This window comes from Lepeophtheirus salmonis, chromosome 8 (genome assembly GCF_016086655.4).
Source record: "Lepeophtheirus salmonis chromosome 8, UVic_Lsal_1.4, whole genome shotgun sequence".
NCBI lineage: Eukaryota > Metazoa > Arthropoda > Copepoda > Siphonostomatoida > Caligidae > Lepeophtheirus > Lepeophtheirus salmonis.
This window is the reverse complement of record NC_052138.2, coordinates 3,296,791-3,315,294: the sequence shown is the minus strand read 5'-3', so window position 1 is coordinate 3,315,294 and position 18,504 is coordinate 3,296,791. Positions and strand designations below refer to the sequence as shown.

The following is an 18,504-nucleotide window of genomic DNA, read 5'->3' as shown; positions in this document are numbered from 1 at the left end:
TTATATTCAGGGGCGTCCGCAGGATTATATATATATTTTTGGATTTTGTTTGAAAAATCAAAAAAATTAAATTTTTATATAAGAATTTTTATAAAATCAAGAGCTACTCTCAAAAAATAAATCCAAATCCATAGCTCTTTAAAAAAATTTCAAAAATCTATTGCCGTTCACAAATAAATAAATATTTGGAAAGAACTCCTTTTTTGATTCAGAGTAGAATTGGGGATCGACATCTTTGTAATTCTAGCTATTGTCCTTGTTTATACCATTTTCTTCTCCCGCCCTTGTCACAGCTGATTGTAGCTGATCTAATTAAACGTCATGAGTATTATTCTTTCTCTCCTCGAAAGGATTTTTCAAATTGTCAGAGTAACCAATTTGATGTTCGGATTCTTTTTTTATAATGCTCATAGTGCACAAGATTGACATCCCTACTGATATCATATGTACTAGGACGAATATCGACAACGAATTGGATCAAGAGGGGCTAGCTTCAACTTTTATGTTCTCAACAAAATCTTGTCTTCTTATAATTCTTGTGCAAATCCGTTTATAATATCAATATAACTTTGAATGCTTATTATTTTATATACATTTATACTGTTTTCGTATTTGGACTTCAAAAACTAAGACTATGATTTAGGACTTTACCACATGTACCAAAGTAATTCCTTACAAGAAGGTTTCTCTCATAGGAACATTTAAATTTGACCCACAAATTTAGAATTTTAAATTAAGTTATATGAACAGTGCAGAAATAATATAATGATTATATTCATATTTAAACTACATTCCGGAGTAATTAGGTGCCTACTAAAAGACAAATTTTCCTTCATAATATGTTAAAAAACTCACCAAGCAATCCTTAGTATTACTTTCTGTTTTTCATAAGAACACTCACGCAAAACTACTCAATACAATAATAATTTTCTTAATGATGTCTTAGCAATTGCTATTTATTTATTTCTAATATTATACTTTTAGGAAGGGTTAGGAACGGTGTAAAAATTAACGATTATATAGCTAACATTCTAGACGCAAAGACTATAAATTTGAAAGAACAGATTACCTCTCCCTGCATTTGAAAGAAGATATATATAATGGTGTTCAAACAATAGTACTCAAAACAAGTCCACTTCCGAGAAGTACTGCTTCAAGTTTGGCTACTAGGTAGAAAATTCAGGCTAATTTAAACGCTCATAGGTCTTTTTGTGCTGCCAATATTTTTTCCAATAATCTTTACACATTTTTTAAAATGATAAAAATCTTCAACCAAAACAAGAAGTAACTTATTTTGAAATAAATAAAATAGCATCCTCTTAAGATATAAAAAAAATCGATTGTAGTTGTTTAAAACGTCTGATACTCATCTTATAACAAACGGAGATAGTCTGCTATTTTTCTTTATAAATTGAACAGAGTCCCAAATTTATAAACACTCTTAAAGTATTTGATGAATTAAAATTTACAACTATAACCGAAAACAAATTTGAACATAAAAATCGAAACTCTTTGTCAAAGCGGAATTTTTTTAGAATTAAAGCTTGAACAGTTCATAAGAATTCTAAATACCAGTTAAAATAAAGAAAATGATTTTCAAAGAAAATAAATTCCTGTAGTTCAACAGCTAAATAATAGATCAAAACCAAAGCAGAGGTGAAGGAACTCAATGAAGTTTTTAGCATCATGTATGCTATGGGAAAATCGTAGTCCTTATCTATATAGAAGAATTGTACATGATAGCTGGTTTTCAGTGTCTGGCTTTTCATACTTGAGAAAATTGTCTGGAGTTATAAATTTAAATACAGATAATTCCTCTTCTATAAGCACTTATCTCAAGTCCTGGAGAGAGTCACTTCCTTAAGAACATTGCACATTTTTTGATGAAGTATTTTATTCTACAACGACGATCATAATTATAAAGACCAACGTGTCCAAGCTAATTTTAAATTTTTCAATTTCAGTGGAAAAATTAAACAAAGTAGCCAACAACATCATTAAACATATCACAATAATTGCTAAATTGAATTCAGAATCTGCAATTTGTAGTCGGTTCTATTTCAATTATACATTCCTTTTAAGATACTTTAGTTTATAATTTAAACATTATATAACAATGCATATTATAAAAGTTTTGAACTTCATATAATCTGAAAAGTTATTTACTTCAAGTAATTCTGTACATAGTCTTCTGTATTTGAATTTATTTATATCCCCTTATCACTTAAAATGCTCACTGTATGCCGAGGGGAATTAAACATGAAGGAATGTTTACAATTAATTATTCAAGATCACTTTATGTAATTATGTTGTACATCACTATTTCTTTAATGCCAGAAGTGACGACGTAGCACGATCTTTCCTTAGGTTCAATTCAGCACATTCACCAAGGAGTCTCTATCATGTATCTTCTAATTGATAAAGAAGGCTTATGGTAATTCATAGCCATCCTAAAAAATGAGAGTCAATACAAATTAGTAATTACTGTTGGTACATATGTAACATGACCCTGACAAATTGTAGAATCAAGAATGTAAATTGATGAGAAAGACCCGGAGGAGAGGAACTCAGGACTCATATTCTTTGAAATAAAGGATCATTGATAGAGTTGTTAGATGAGAGTTTAACCCAGGAGACGAATGTCCTTCACTTTAATAGTGAAAATATGCATTCCTAATGTCTCAAAACACGGAGTAGATGACTGAATAGAAGTAAATTCGATAGCTGACACACAATAACTTAGATACATTGAGCAAAGTCAAATTTTGTATTAAGTCCCCTTTTTTAAATGTCCTAGCCTAGACCTAATTAGGGTTTGAACGTTGATTGATGAGGTTTCATTACGCAACTAAATGGCAGTCGAAAAAAACAAAAAAAAAATATTGTTCTAATCCCATGTCTCTAAGTGTAAAAAAGTTTGAGTAATAGTAAAAAAGACAAACGTTGTGCAATCTCCTCTACGTCAATGTCAGTGCCGAGAAGCTGCAAAAACTGTTGCCTTCTCCATTTGAACGGCCAAGAACATCAAGAAGTCCATTACAGCCTCATACAGGCAAGAAGAACCAAGACTTTAGCAACGAACGACATATGAGACTTCTGGCTTGCCTCTTGTAGCCTTCCACCGGCTCTGACCTCAACCCCCTAGACTTTGCAGTTTGGGGCGTCTTGAAGAAGAATTTCCTATCCCTCCTCTCATTCAAATTTGGATTCGCTCCGAGCTGCCATCATGACATTGTGGTACGGCCTTTATCCTCAAGAGCTTCCAATCTGTCACCCGGGATATGTACGCTGTTATTGCTTATGAAAAAGGACATAAAGAATAAAGATTTTCAAATATGTACCTCTGCCAACGAAGTTGAACAGAGGTTATGTTTTTCCCCCCCTACTTAATTGTTTGTTAGTCATCTGGATTACGGGTAAATTTACAGATCGATTTTGATACGAAGTTTATTTATGGCCACACCAAGAAGCCATTGACTTTTGAAAGAGTTAAGTTCAAAGAAGCAAAAAATGTAAAAAAAGACATAATCAATCATAACTAGGGAAAGAATGGAGATACATAACCCTAATTGATTTTAGGTGGAGGTTTTGGGCTTTACAGAGTACCCATTCTAGTTTGTTAGTCACCAAGATTACGGGAAAATTTACTTATTGATTTTGATCAAATTTGGTACAAACATTATACTGCGTGGAAACTTCAAAATTACATACTTTGAGCAAAAAAGAAAATCCTCGGCCACTATTTAATAATACATTTACCAAAAAAAAAAATGAATTAAACCTTTTCTGATACATAACTAATGTATGATTGATTTATTCTATTTGGCCGGCACAGATGGCGACAAGCCTCTAGCAAAAAGAGTTGTAAGTATTGTGAATGAAGTTCGGATCCATGATAGCACCTTCATGTCATAAACGTTGTAGCCCCCAGAGCCTCCTCTCAATGTGCAGACGGAAAGAAAAGTGGAGGGGATGGATATCCGTACTGTTCTGTGGCCACATTCTCTTGTCCCAGAAAGCAATGAAGGTCTGAGTAATTTTTGCAGTGGGAGTTGGAGTCCCATCTTGCTCAAAGATGTCATCAGGGAAGCTTTTCATGGACCCAGGGAAGTAGGTTCATCTTGAAAACGTCAATACCGTGAGACAGTAAACTTCAAGAATGGGATCAGGGGCGTCCTTCAGGGTATCTGCATTTTTGATGGGCTTTTTTCTGGAGCCATTCCTGTCAGCCTCGCCACTTCTGTTAGAGTATAACGAAGAAGAGTTGATTCCCTTAAATTTGAGAGGGTCAAGGACAAGGAAGCACAACACGTTAGAAATGCATCATCGATCATAACTTGTGAAAAAGTGGAGATAATTAACTAAATTTGATTTTAGGGGGATGTTTTGTGCTCTATCGAGTGTCCATTTTAGTTTGTTAATCACCAGGATGACAGCAAAAGATACTACTGATCGATTTTGATCAAATTTGGTACAAAGATTAGATATGGTCACCCTAATAGGCCATAAAATTTGAGATGTCAAGGTAATACAAAACGTAAAAAATCCACCATAACTTGTGAACAATTGGTTCTCCATTTGATTTTCGGGGGAGATTTTGTGCTCTACTTAGTGGTCCTTATTCTCAAATATTAACATTTCCATTATTCTTATTTTGAAAAAATTAAGACAAACAGATCCTTAAGTTGATTAATAAAGAGATTACTCAATATTTACTCAGAGATTATAAAGACTAACACGATGATCATTGAATAACTACATCAGTATATATCTTAAATAGACATATATCTTACTTATTTAGTCCTATTTGCATTGTTATAACTACAGGGGCCCCAAAACAAAAATCCTTTCACCCCCAATTGAGACATACTACTAGAATGACAGAATTGAGACTGCACCTTAAATTATGGTGTTTAACACTCCTTTATTTTAAAATGGAATTCCCTTGACCTGTTAATACTAAAGGCATTATTACTGCCACCGGTGGTCAATTTTAAGATTAATTATCCTTAATATAATTATTGTATACTGTATTTATAAAATTGTTTTGTATATTAGGTAAAAATATACAAAATTATTCAGGATTGTTTAATTCGTTCATGTTAGTCTCAAAACATTTACAAAAACCCTGTAGTGTTTATGATTAAAAAATAGTGAAGGTAACAATGTGCATAGATCTAATGAATCATATATATTTTAAAGTCAAGAATGACCATGCCATGAGGTAGGAGGAAGCTACTGTGAGAGAGGTTTTATAATAGGTGTGTTCGAGTAGTACGGTGACTTGGTATTTTTTAGGAATAAATATATATTTATTTTGTGCCCCTCAGAAACAATACACTTGTGCATTGAAGCACTGCTCATAACCACTTTTCCGTATAACCTTGAGCTTTTTCAGCGATGAACTCTTTATATCCTTAATCGTTGCAAATCTCCGTCCTTTAATAGTTCTCTTCAGTTTGTTACAACAAGAAATAGTCACGTGGGGACACATCACGTAAATAGACTGCCTGAGGCATGATTGTATTGTTGTTTTTGGTAAAAGATACGATCAAAATTGAGCAGTTTCGGAACAAACTTAAAAAAAAAAAAAAAAAAAAAAAAAAAAAAAAATTATGGGTCGATCCATATGTCAAAATCCTCTGCAACTTTTAAGCTTGAGAAAGGTGTCTCATCAGGACACAGTTGGAAAACCATTGCCACAACGATATCTGAGCCGAAAAGCCAATGTGACATGATTGAGTACTTTTTTTAAACTTTTGAATGGTATTTTTTGTCTTACTGGGGCGGTCTCAATCATTTTAGAACAATCTAATAAACGTAGAATCTAGCTTGAAACCAAGAGGATGAGGTCTATAGAGTTCCACATCTCATATGAATCACATTATCAGCCTTTTAGTGATGAACACATTCTGCAAAAAATAATATTTCAAATTTCATAATAATAGAATATAATACGAACATTATATAATGTTCGTATTATATGTAATTTATTCTATTATGTAACACAATAATTAAACAAAGAGAAATATTATATATTTGTACTCTATTGTATAATCACAAAAATATGAATACTTTTTGCAAGATAGGTATGTCAATGTGCAGTGATCTGAATACAATATAAACTTACTACATAAAATAATAATACTTAATAAACAATCGATATTTGATGATAAATTCTAATATCGAAGAGACCGCTAAGGACCGGTCCCAAGACTGTACCGGACCGAATAAATAAGGGCTGACATAAAACTAGGGATCCCTTCCATGCATGATAAGGTGTATATAATACTGGTTGCAACTTGTACACAATATAGACCGGATGGTCCATTGAAATCTGAACACTTACTAATTCAATAATTAATTAAGGCTGAGTGATTGAAATTAATTCATATTTATATATATTAAAGTAGAGACAACTAATTACAAAACAAAACAAACTGAAGCTCTCTAGCTTGGATACAAGTCGAGAAAAGGGCACTTGAACGTGATCCACAAATTTGTATTCGCGCACTCCAAGCAGTCGGGCGTCACTGTCAAAAAAAGGCCAATTGGACTCGGATGACTTAAAGAAAATAACGGATGCCAATCCCATCAAGTTCAATAGGCCCTGTGCAAGAGAGTGCATGTCGAGAGGAAGGCCTGCAGTGTCCGTAAACCAAACACCAAGGCCTTCAAAGCCACTATCAGCCAGCACTTGGGACGCCATGAGAAAGGGCTACATCTGCAGGGGGTGTTAGGCCTATTGTCGGAGCCCGGAAGCCATAATTGTCGCTAAGGGCAGCTACATTAATGATTATAATAGCTCAGACACACATCTACATATATATAGTATTCATTTTGTTGAAATTCTATTGTTAATTAATTAATTATATCTTGTTGGAGCTTACAATTCAAAGTGTTCCGATTTTAATGGACCACTATTTACTCTTATTGTCGTATTATAATAGTGTTAAGGAAGAAGAACAAAAAATAAGGAAATTTATGGAATAATATTCATATCTATATACGAGGTGTGTTAAAGAAGCAAGGTGACTTTTTCAATTTTGCGGCCAACGTACATTGTTATGGTCGATTTTTTTATTATTTACGTTAGTACACTCGCTACGAACATATATTTACTGTTTCAGCTATCTCCTAGGTTTAGTTTATTTGAGAGAGGGAAAAAGATTAAAAGTATTTTGTGTGTTTGGCCATTTTTTTTTTGCTATTGAAAAACATGGATCAAATAATTTGCATTAAATTTTGTCTAAAAAATGAAATTAAGTGCTCCAAAACACTTGAAATGTTAATAATCACATACGGTGAAACTGTTCTGAGTTCAAAAAAGAAATGTTTACAAGTGGTACAAACTCATCAAAGATGGCTGGGAAGATCCCAATTACGAGCCTCGTTTTGGACACTCAAGCACGTCAATAACAGATGAAAAAGTTGAAGCAGTGGAGAAAATTGTTTTTGGTAAACCGTCGAATCACTGTCACAGAAGTTGCTGAGGATATTGTCACATCGGTTGGCTCGTGCCATAAAATTTTTCGAACGTTTTTGGCATGAGACGAGTGTCAGTGAAGTTTGTTGCAAAATTGCAAATTTTGACCGAAAAAATCGCGCAATTTTTGGCCAAAAACAACACCACAACTATGCCACAATATTCACCGGATTTGGCCCCTTGTGACTTTTTCTTGTTCCCAAAACTGAAGAGATCAATGAAAGTACAGATATTTGCAACGATTGAGGAGATAAAATTGCATTGTTGTAACAGATCAAGGCTATTAAAAAGTGATTATGAGAAGCCCTTTGAGGATTGGAAAAAGCGTTAGCACAAGTCTATTGTATCTGAGGGGGATTAAATTGAAAGAGGCAACATAAATATTGATTAAAAAATGATTTCCCCCCCCCCTAAAAATACAAAGTCACCTTACATTTAGAACAAACAACGTATAATTAATAAAATCAGGTGAAAGTAATCGATTTATTATTGATCTAATTATAAAAAATCTCATGAATTCGACATTTTCTTACAAATTATTTTAACGTAACGTTAATATCCCAAGATCCAACTGATAAATCCCAAGGAGCGACATATCTCCTCAAACACCAAAGTCCAGGGGCAGAGGCGTCCCAAGTGGGTTGGCTGTAGCCCCCTCTCCAAATTAAGGAATTTTTCTTTTTTTCCAAAATAAATAATATTTGGGAATAGTTATGGATGTTTAAATTTCTTTCGGAACATCTGTGGTAGTCAATTTTTTTTTTTTTTAAAGTTATTACATGATTTTTATATTAAATTTGATATTTGAAATTTTATTTTCCAAATTTTTTGTGAATAACTAGATTTTTAATTTCCCCCCGCCCCAAAAAAAAAAATAGTTTTTGTGAATAGCAATAGATTTTTGAATTTTTTTCTGAAAAGCTTTGGATTTTTGAATTTCTTTGTGAACAGCTTACTGCATGGAAACATTATACATCTTCGAGGCCCAGTCTGACCCCAGATGGTCTTCCGGGACAACCCTGCGCGGAGGAGCACTGCGATCTCAATCCTCTTTTCGTACTCATGCTCATAGAGGCGACTTGAAAACTTGATAACTCTTATCAATCGACAGCTAATTATGTGCAATAAATAAAAATAAAAATTAAAAGTAATTATTTGATTTTTTTTTTTTTGAATAATCCTGAATTTTCGATATTTTTTCGAAAAAATTTATTATATGAAATTTTTTGTAAAAAAAGTCAATATTTAAATTTTTTTCCCAAAAAAAGAATAGCTTTTTTTTAACCAACCCCCTATAATATAATCCTGCGGACGTCCCCGAGGGGTTTGAGGTCAGTGGTGGTTAAGGACCACATGGAGGCAGGCCAAAAGACAGCTATATTATTTCTTCAAAAGTTTTGTTTCTTCTTAGCGCTATGGGAGCTTTTTACACCATTTTCATCCTTCATGATCTTGTAGGTAGCCCAGATGGAGATGCCATGAGTCTTTAAACAGAAAATAACACATTCTTTACATTTTTTACATTTCTGTCATTTTAAAAGTGAACGATGAACTATTGAGTGAAATAATTTTTTTCCCATCTATATAAAAAGAAAAAGAATATGGTTCGAATATAGTTCGAATCTTTACCGTTGTAGTAGTATTTTACGTAATAAATTAACGCTACAACAATTCGGATGTAAAATAGTGATTATCACTCCTCCTTCATCAATTAATTATCATTCTGAAGCATAATATCAAACAAAATTGTGATTTCCACTTCGTTATGATCCATAATTTATCAGAAATTCAGGCTGAGAGCTGCAGTGAGGCAAACCCATGTGAAGATACAAGGAGGCACTCAAAGGTAGAGTCGTAGGAAAGTACCAGGAAATTAGAACCGTAAATGAGGAAAAAAGTAGAATACAATAAAGTTGGAAAAATATTGAATCAGTAGAGAGAAAAATTAGAATTTTTTTTTTTTTTTAGGAAATTGACTGCAATACTTAGTCACATAAAGGGATCGACTCCTGATATTTTGTTTGTTAGAGAGTATATTTCTAATATAAATAAAACAAGGGAACACTCATTTTGTACAAATGAATTCAATAATAAAAAATAATTGATCTTTTAGCACAGAACCCAAAACTGATTTCAGTTTTTCTCTCAGTCATCTCAATTCTGAAATATCTGGGATTATTATAATTCGGGGCAATTATTGTTCAGGGTCATTTTTATACTTAAAACAATCATAAATTAAAAGTAGGATTAATATATCTTATGTGAAAGGGTTTTTATTGATACTGTTTCTTGTTCTAAGCTCGATATATTTCCATTTTTAGGATGACAAATGATGAAAAACGACACTCTTCTTTAGACTATTATAAATTATTCATAATACATAGTGATGAGGAAGTTCATAGCTTATATCATAGAAAAATATTTAATGTTTAATTTAAAAAAAAGACCTATTTAAAAAATATGCATCTCCTATTAATCTCTATTAATCCAGACTATCATTAATCCTATTAATAGTAAAATCCTACATATAATTTTATTTGATACAGTGCATATACCTATAATATTGCTTCGTAATATTTTACAAACCGTTGCTATACATGCTTATTTTTATGTGATAGTCAAAATTTCTTCAAAGAAATGTTAACTAATCAAGATACTTATGAGACAAGGCAGGTCAATCATCATTTCTTTAACCACGTTAGGCAGATATAACGTCAAGGCAATAAATAAAAGCGCTCCTTGAATCAAATATGAAAAATTTATAGCATTATAAAGTTTCCTGTTTTTTTTAAATGTTAAATTAATCATTAAAAAGGGGGGGGGATATTTGCCTTGGTGTAAAGTTTTTAAAAATTGCTAATTATTCCTTACTTTTACTATATTTTTTGATTAACCCATATACCAACATTTTTTATCAAATAAAATTACTTGATATTAATATTAAATAGTATTTATTTGATTCATTTTTAAAACGGTTATTAATCTCGCAATTTTGATGATTCGTGTATAAACTGTACCTCTTTTAATGCATTTCATTGAAAAATTTAAGTGCTAAAACATTCAAAAGTAAGTTTAATTAAATTCATTTGTCGAATTCCGATTGAAAGATAGCAAAATATGTAACTTTGATAAATATTTTATTAATAACTTGCATCTAATATATAAAAAAATTCCTTTTAAAAGGAGTATTTATCCACATATCTTCAAAGAGTGTACACTGTACACGTCCGATAGATGCAGAAACTCACAAAAAGCTCTATTCTACCATAACTCATGGTCTGAAAAAGTCCTGGGCTTAACAAAGAAAATAGCTTTTTTCGTTTAAAATTGGCTTTTTTTAAATTATTATTATTATTACTTTTCAAGACATTGCATTGCTTGAACGATATTTTTCCCCCATCAAGAAGCAGTCTCAAGCACGAAATTGTTTTTGAACTATTGTTTTAGAAATAACAAAATTAGCGTCATACTTAGCCCACTAGCTCACAAAATAAAATTAAAAATTGGTAAGAAATTTGGCAGCTATCCTTTGAAGATTGGTACACACATCGAAAATGAGGTGCATTATCGATAAATAATACCATCTGGTTGTGAAACATTGCTTTCAGCCTATGCGTTACATATTATTATAAATATTGAAAATGGACTAGGAAATCCAGATGAACTTCATTAGTTACAATAAGTGTTTGCTGTCAAGTGATTTAAATGACCTTCTAACTTTAATATCTAAATATTTTCCAACATATTTAAAAAATATATATTCGAATTAAACATAAGGGGTTGCCCTGAAAGAAATAATTGGAAACATATTTGAATACAACATTGGACATTTAATATAATTCACATCAATTCATCCCTAAAAAACAATAAGATATTCATAAAACATAATCAATCAATTAAAGAAAATGAAATAATAATGACATTTTAAATGTAGGCCTTTAGCATGTAGAATTGGTATAATACATATATACTAGATAAAAGGGACACATTTACAACAATCTTGATGAAGTTTTATGAAATGACTTTAAAAACAAAAATAATGTACAACTTAACACCCGTATTGAAGACCCCTTACTTGATGCCAATGATAAACATTGATATTTGAATTAAATCAAAATAATAGGTACTAAAAATCCCTCTGAAATGGATAAATTGTTAGAATGAGTTTAATTTTAGATATATTAGTTAGGAGAAAAGTAGATCTTATCCTTGCAATATTATATTTAAATAATTATCTACACAATGGAAATAAGTTTATAAAACTTATTTCCATTGTGTAGATAATAACATATCTTAATATATATAGACTATACAGGTCCTATATATAATAAAATTAAACGCTAGAAGGATAGAAAAAGATTTTAATCGAAAGTTTAAGTTTAAGGAGTCCATTTTAGGGGCATCCGCAGAATTAAATTTTTCTCTCGACATGAATTTGATCAAATCACCATCTTTTTTACAAAAAAAGAACCGTTTAAAAATTTTCCCCCTGTTTTTCCATTACAATTATTTCTTACAAAGTGATAATTATTTTCTTAATAAGGATAAACATTCTTTGATTTGGAAGGGGCTACAACCCCTCCAGTCCCCCACCTGAAGACGTCTCTGCATTTTAACCTCCAAATTAACCCCAGTAGAATTCTCAAAAAACTTGGATGTTTAAATTGCCGAAATGAGTCACATTTTGGCAATCATTCCCATGAAAACGCTCAATTAGAGTTAATTAAGTCTGAGAAAGTTAAGTAAATTAAAAATTGGTAATTTCAATAAAAATATTAATGTATTTAATATTATACGTATGAGGTTTTGTGAGTTATTCTCAAACTTCCGTTAATTTTGTATTATTATGATTTGAGGGAGTCATGAAAATTATGGATAATAATAACAACATGGGTAAGAGGGAACGAATTTGAGAGGAGGATGTCAAACCCAAGGGTTATTTTCGCCAAAGAGTCCATCAATTTAATAAAGAAGGTAACTGGATTCACGGAGGATGAAGAAAACTTTGAGATTTGTGAGAATTTCGTTCTGTCCAATTTGTTATATCATTCCTTCCTGGATCCTGTTCCTTCCAAGATCAAGGCTCACTACGATGGGATTGTTCAAAAGTGGGAAATCCATGCAAAGGAGATAAAGTCAGTACAACTCTCTCAAATCCTTCATAAATTCATCAATGATCCCATATTCCACTCAAGGTAATTAATTAAATATTTATATTCCCATGTATTTGTTAACTAATTTCTGTTATTTGTTAATACTTTATAGTGATGAACCCTTTGGCCAATTCGATATTCAGTTTCGGATGCTCTCGCTCATTTATAACCTATCCCAAAGTGACAATGTTAATGTAAGTCCCTTTGGCTCTGATGAGGATACAGAGTCAAAAACCCTTACAACGGAGCCTTCTACAGAGAAACCCCTTCAATACTGGTTGGATCTCTTACAATCTGGTGAAGAGTCATTTCGTTTTCCTCCCCGAGAGGATGAACTGTCTCTTTGGTCCGAGGATACATCCCAAGAGTCATTGGAAGATTTACCATTAGATAAAGACTTGAAATCACAGAAGGCTCCTTTACCTGTTCTTCAAAAGCCGGGGCTTCCCGTAGATTTCTCCTCCATCTCGAAGGAAATACAACCCCGCTACTGGGAATTATCCTCCTTGGGCTATTCTCGTTTCCCTAAAAGCTTCTTGGCCAAACATGAACAAATGTGTGAAAAGATTGGGATACGAAGGAACCTCGTGATTGTTGTGACTGAATATCAAGTGATTCGTGAAATACTTTGGATGTTTCGCAGGCCCACAAAAGGGGACGGATCCTTAGTTTTTAGAGCAAGAAGGGAAAAAGATAAATTTTCCGTTAATCCCAATGTATCGCTTCCGAGTTTAGCAAAGGACTCATTAACGCGAGCTCTTAAAATGTACACTTCTTGTTTGGATGATATTTTTCTTCTTCAGGAGTTTTTATCTGGAAATGATGACGATATTCCACATACATACGAGGCCTATGGTGATCATCTGATGATATTTTTGGGACGTTTTTCCTCTGCACTCATCAAAATTGAGGAAAAAGTGACTCAACAAGAATGTTCCTACACTCTTCTTGATTTGGAAAATGAGACGAGGGAATGGATCAAGTTGATCAAATTTGTAGCTCAAGTTCATATAAGAGGGATCTGTGATGGTGAAAATTGGTTCAAGTCGATCAAACTTATTTCCGTGTTGAACGACTCAATTTGTCATGTATTTAAACAAAATGAATATGAAATTGGAGTTGAAGGACTGCTTCGAACGTTAAGGCCTTATCTTCGTATTGCTGACTCATGGATATCGCAAGGGCGGTTAGAGGATTGGAGAAATGAATTCATTTACACAGCGAATCCAAACTTGAAGGGAAAAGATCAAAATATTTGGGAGGATGCATTTATAATGCGTGATTATGCCTCAAAGCTCAAGGATGAAGGCATTCCTATTCCATCCTTTTTTCCTTTTCAGAAAATACACATCAGTGGTAAAAGTATGCACATCCTGATTTTACTCGATAACGTCCCTAAAAGCACCATTTCCTCATCTTTGTATAACGAATTCTTATGCAAACTCAAAGAAACTCTAATTCCCCCTTAAAGAACTTCCTTCTGAAAAGGATCATGATATAAAGGAGTCAGAGTGTCAAAGGCAAGTTGTAGAAGAAAAATCGTTGGTGGACGATCCATATTTGGCTTTAGCATTTAAAGAAGTTGAGGAGATTGCCAATCATACAGAAAACGTGATTGAAGAGTTTTTTTGAGTCCAAAAATGATTATCTATTAAAGGGATATGAATTGAATACTTTGCGATCTTTTGAGCCATGTATTTTCGCAGCACTTGATCCAATATTGGAAAAGTATTACTCTTCTGCCTGTGAAAGAATGCTTTCATTCTTCAAAAATGATTTAAAACTAGAAAGTCATCTGTCTGCGATTCGTATGGTATTTCTAATGGAGGCTGGTGATATGTTGCAAGAGTTTTATGTTGAAATATTTAATAAAATGCAAGAGAGAGACTCTCTGTTCTTTGATACGTCCAATCTGACTCTCCATTTACAAGGTTGTCTGTCTTTTCGGAGCTTTGAAATCCCACCTGAGCGTTTTAGCATTAATTTATCTAAAAATGATAAAACAGGAGATATTTTGGACCAGATTCATATGCACTACATAATCGACTGCCCTTTGAATATCGTCATTACGACTCACCATATTGAATTGTATAATAAGGTTTTTTGCTTTTTGCTCAAAGTGAAGCGTGCTCTTTGGGCTCTCAGAGTTATTACTCCTGAAAATATCTGCTCAAAAGATTCATGGAAGCGGAGGAAAATCCTGCTACTCCGAGCCTGGTTATTCCATTTTGTGGGATCAATTCATTCTTATTTTATGACCCGAGTTCTACACTCTACAGAACTTGAGCTTAAAAATCGCTTAAATGGATGTAAAGACCTGGACGATATCATTCGAATTCATGCTGACTACATTGCACTAATCGTGGATCGCTGTTTTCTTCATTCTAATGGATCCATCCTTCGAAATACAGTTTTAAAAGTTCTTAACATTTGCACAACACTAAAGGAATTAGTCCTCTCTGATGAAACAGAGGATCTATCTGCTTTAGAAAATCTGGAAGAGGTTTACTCCCGAAGTCATCAATTCCTCGCTACAACGCTTAGATCCATAGTGCAAAAGAGGAATTTACCTCATTTGGAAAGTTTGGCGGTTGCTTTGATTTATAGTTGTCCTGAAAAAATATGAATTTAACTCTTGCTTTTATATTACTCTAAAAAAATATATATATGTAAATGTGATATAGAAAAATTATTTAAATAATAAAATAAGTATTAATAACCAATACACCTTTTAAAAAATAGACTTAAAGGTTTGAGAGACGTGTTCCAACGTACCTTCATTGCTTTAAAATACATAAGAATGTAAGTCTTATCGTTTCTATAGCATTCTCTGATAAAATATTGATTATCTTAGTGTATCAAAAACCCGGATTTAGTCATAAAAACATTTTTTTAAATCTCAAAATAGTAGGATTGGAACATGTTTAGATTATAGGTATTGCATATTACATATGTATATATCTATGGATATGTAATGCTTATGATACTTAAGCATTAATAAATGTCTTCTATGCTACACAATTATCAATTGGGAACTCATTAACAAGACAAATATGTATATGATCTTTTGACTCGGTAGTTTTATCAGAATCAAAGACTTTTATCTATTCATACACATACATACATTAATGCTTATCACCAAATTTATTAATAATAACATAGCCTTGCAGGTTAATGATTCAAGTGTGCAACCATGAGCTGTATTCAAGGATTTATTGGGTTTACTTCATTCGTAACATTGGTAAGTGCAATGGACTATTTAGTGTTGATTCATCTTCAATAATGATCATCTTCAGTTATATAGTTCATTCAACCTTGTTTGCCTCTTTTTCTTACTTTACGTTCAACATTTTTGGACATTGACGGATTATTCGAATGTTGAGAATCTTTTTAAAATCTTCATATCCCAATATTTTTATGGTGAGTGCCTTTAAATAAATAACTTCCCCTTCCTCACTATGCGTTTTCATACCTTTAGACTCAAAAAGAGCCTCGGATGTAATATTTCCTTCTCCTGTAAATTACATATGTAATTCCGATCAGCTGACAACGACTGAAGAGGACACTTATCATTCATGGACTAAATCTGATTATACAATAATTTATTTAATATTCTTTTTATTATTGAATTTGCTATGGGCCATATCATCCATATTGACCCTTGGGGAAACATGTAAGGATAAATCCTTTGAGATAAGGTCCATTTTAAAAACCCAACTCCCCATTCCAGGTTCATCTAAGAATAAAAAGTTCACAAAAGCGTGGACTTACATCCTTTTTACCTCTCTTGCCTTTCATTTGATTGCCTCGATTATTTATGGACTGGGAATCCTGTATCCCTTGGTGAGTCTCCAATTAACAAAATTTTCCCTTCGTTCATATCCTCATTCTATTTCTATATAGAGTTTGATGGATTGCTTAGACCCAAGTTCCGAAGATTTGGTGAATCTCATGTTATCGGAGCTCATATTTCCAATTTTTTATAGTGGAGGTCTTATCATTTGGTTTTTCTTAGCAATTTCTTGGTTTGTTATAATTATATTTTTTTGTCGGAAGGATAAAAATTCTGATAATGTAATATTTCTTTCTGTGATTCATACATTTTTTTTAAATTGTTTTTTTTTTAAATTAACCAGGGCGAGGCTTCAAGGAGAGACATCATTTATGCCCATGGACCACCGGACGTTGGACACTCAACTTCCTCGCAGAATCCCAAGTAATGTATACCTGAAAGTATTATTAATTTATTAGATTTTAATTAATATTCATTTTCGTACCTCAGTGATATATCTATGAATCCTATGGGTCATGGTAAGATTTAAACAACTTATGTGAAAAATATATTCTTGTATTCTATCAACCTATTACTTAGCCAATGTTGGATTTGTCAATAATCATGATATGGATTCCGAACGAAACAACAACGACATCTATTCACGACGATCCTCTCGTGTTATGGTGAGTCGCAATATCCAAGTGGAAATTCCACAAAGCCAATCCCCAATATTTGTAGAGGAAAGCAGATTTTTTCCCTATGAAGTTCCGTCCTCTATAGCCACACAGACATCCAATGAAATAAGCACACAGACAGCCAATGAAATAGGAACCCAGACCATCAAAGAGCATATAACCAAAATAATCTACGATCATAAATCCAGTAATAACGATCAACTCATTTTTACGCGCTCTCAAATTAAAATGGATAGTCATCCTCCTCCTAATAGAGGATCCCATGTGAAATACCAATATCCACCTAAACCTCCACCACTTCCACTCCCCAATATGAGAGAATCCTCTCCGGATCAGCCTTGGAATCTTATTACTCAAAATGAAGGGAGAAATAGCACATAATTATTATATAAATAATTTCTCACATTCTGGATAACCATTTGATCACTATGGTTTAAAATTAAATATATTATGAATAATGATTGTAAATATCAGGAGTAGTTGTTTTTTATGGTCTATGGGGTGACATCCAGAAAACTCCCTTCTGGCTACTTCAGAATTTGATGAAAACGTCAAATTTTACTCACAAACTCCAAATATTCGTATATTTTTTTTTACAATCAGAAATGAATCCACTTTATTACTGGGTGGTCCATTGAAATCTGAAAACTTACTAATTCAATAACAAATAAAGGTCGAGTGATTGAAATTAATTCATATTCCGATGTATTAAATCCTAAATAATTACTTACAAAACAAAACAAACTTGAGCTCTCTAGCTTACGTACAATTAGAGAAAATGACACTTGAACGTGATTGACTAATTTACATTCGTGCACTCCAAGCAGTTTGGCGTCTCCGAGACCACTGTCTACACCGTCACCAAGTTCAAAACGTTGGACAGGAAGAACGGGTTTCTCCGAAAGGGCAATCTGGACCCGGGGAAGTTAAAGAAAAGAGCCCAAGACAATCCTCTTAGTCCATGAGGGCTTATGCAAGCAAGAGATCTCAGAGTTTCACGCCAGACTGTCGAGAGAGCTACAAAAATGTGGGTGAAAAGAGCATTGTGGGGGTAAAAGGCGACTCTTGACACCAGCAATGAAAAAAAAAACCTATCTCCTTTGTTGCAAGACTCTTTTGAATGAGACAATGATTCCTTTTGAACTCTTTTTTGACAATTTCACTCCCCACCCCCTAGGGTTCTGATGCTTGTCGAGGGAAAGGCCTGCAGCGTCCGAGGCTCCTAAGTACACTATCAGTCAGCACTGGGACGCCATGAAAGAGGACTAAATCCGCATCGGGTGCCAGGCCTTCTGCCACCGCCTCGAAGCTATCATTGCCACTATGGGCGGCTATATGAATGTTTAAGAGAGCTCATAAACACATCTATTTATAGTATTGATTTTGTTGAAATTC

The 18,504-nt window shown here is 33.1% G+C and overlaps 2 protein-coding genes across 2 annotated transcripts; both read left to right on the top strand.

The window, feature by feature from the left end:
• The first annotated feature begins 12,287 nt into the window (after positions 1 to 12,287).
• On the top strand, positions 12,288 to 15,362 carry LOC121122878 (gamma-tubulin complex component 5). The gene is made up of 3 exons (XM_071890521.1): positions 12,288 to 12,681; positions 12,752 to 14,105; positions 14,261 to 15,362. The coding sequence occupies exons 1-3, from the start codon at positions 12,407 to 12,409 to the stop codon at positions 15,263 to 15,265; spliced, it is 2,634 nt and encodes an 877-aa protein (XP_071746622.1). The 5' UTR covers positions 12,288 to 12,406; the 3' UTR covers positions 15,266 to 15,362.
• Positions 15,363 to 15,723: 361 nt separating this feature from the next.
• LOC121122439 (uncharacterized) lies at positions 15,724 to 17,577 on the top strand. The gene is made up of 8 exons (XM_040717423.2): positions 15,724 to 15,880; positions 15,936 to 16,059; positions 16,118 to 16,312; positions 16,370 to 16,482; positions 16,543 to 16,713; positions 16,776 to 16,855; positions 16,922 to 16,950; positions 17,012 to 17,577. Exons 1-8 carry the CDS (start codon positions 15,833 to 15,835, stop codon positions 17,488 to 17,490), a joined length of 1,239 nt encoding a protein of 412 aa, XP_040573357.1. The 5' UTR covers positions 15,724 to 15,832; the 3' UTR covers positions 17,491 to 17,577.
• Positions 17,578 to 18,504: the final 927 nt, after the last annotated feature.

Bases quoted from the DNA above. Each gene is read 5' to 3' on its own strand.
- LOC121122878 (XM_071890521.1), top strand. From the start codon at position 12,407: ATGTCAAACCCAAGGGTTATTTTCGCCAAAGAGTCCATCAATTTAATA. The intron at 12,682-12,751 runs GTAATTAATTAA...AATACTTTATAG, and splicing joins GATCCCATATTCCACTCAAG to TGATGAACCCTTTGGCCAAT. The intron at 14,106-14,260 runs TAAAGAACTTCC...ACGTGATTGAAG, and splicing joins AAGAAACTCTAATTCCCCCT to AGTTTTTTTGAGTCCAAAAA.
- LOC121122439 (XM_040717423.2), top strand. From the start codon at position 15,833: ATGAGCTGTATTCAAGGATTTATTGGGTTTACTTCATTCGTAACATTG. The intron at 15,881-15,935 runs GTAAGTGCAATG...GATCATCTTCAG, and splicing joins TTACTTCATTCGTAACATTG to TTATATAGTTCATTCAACCT. The intron at 16,313-16,369 runs GTAAGGATAAAT...TCCCCATTCCAG, and splicing joins ATTGACCCTTGGGGAAACAT to GTTCATCTAAGAATAAAAAG.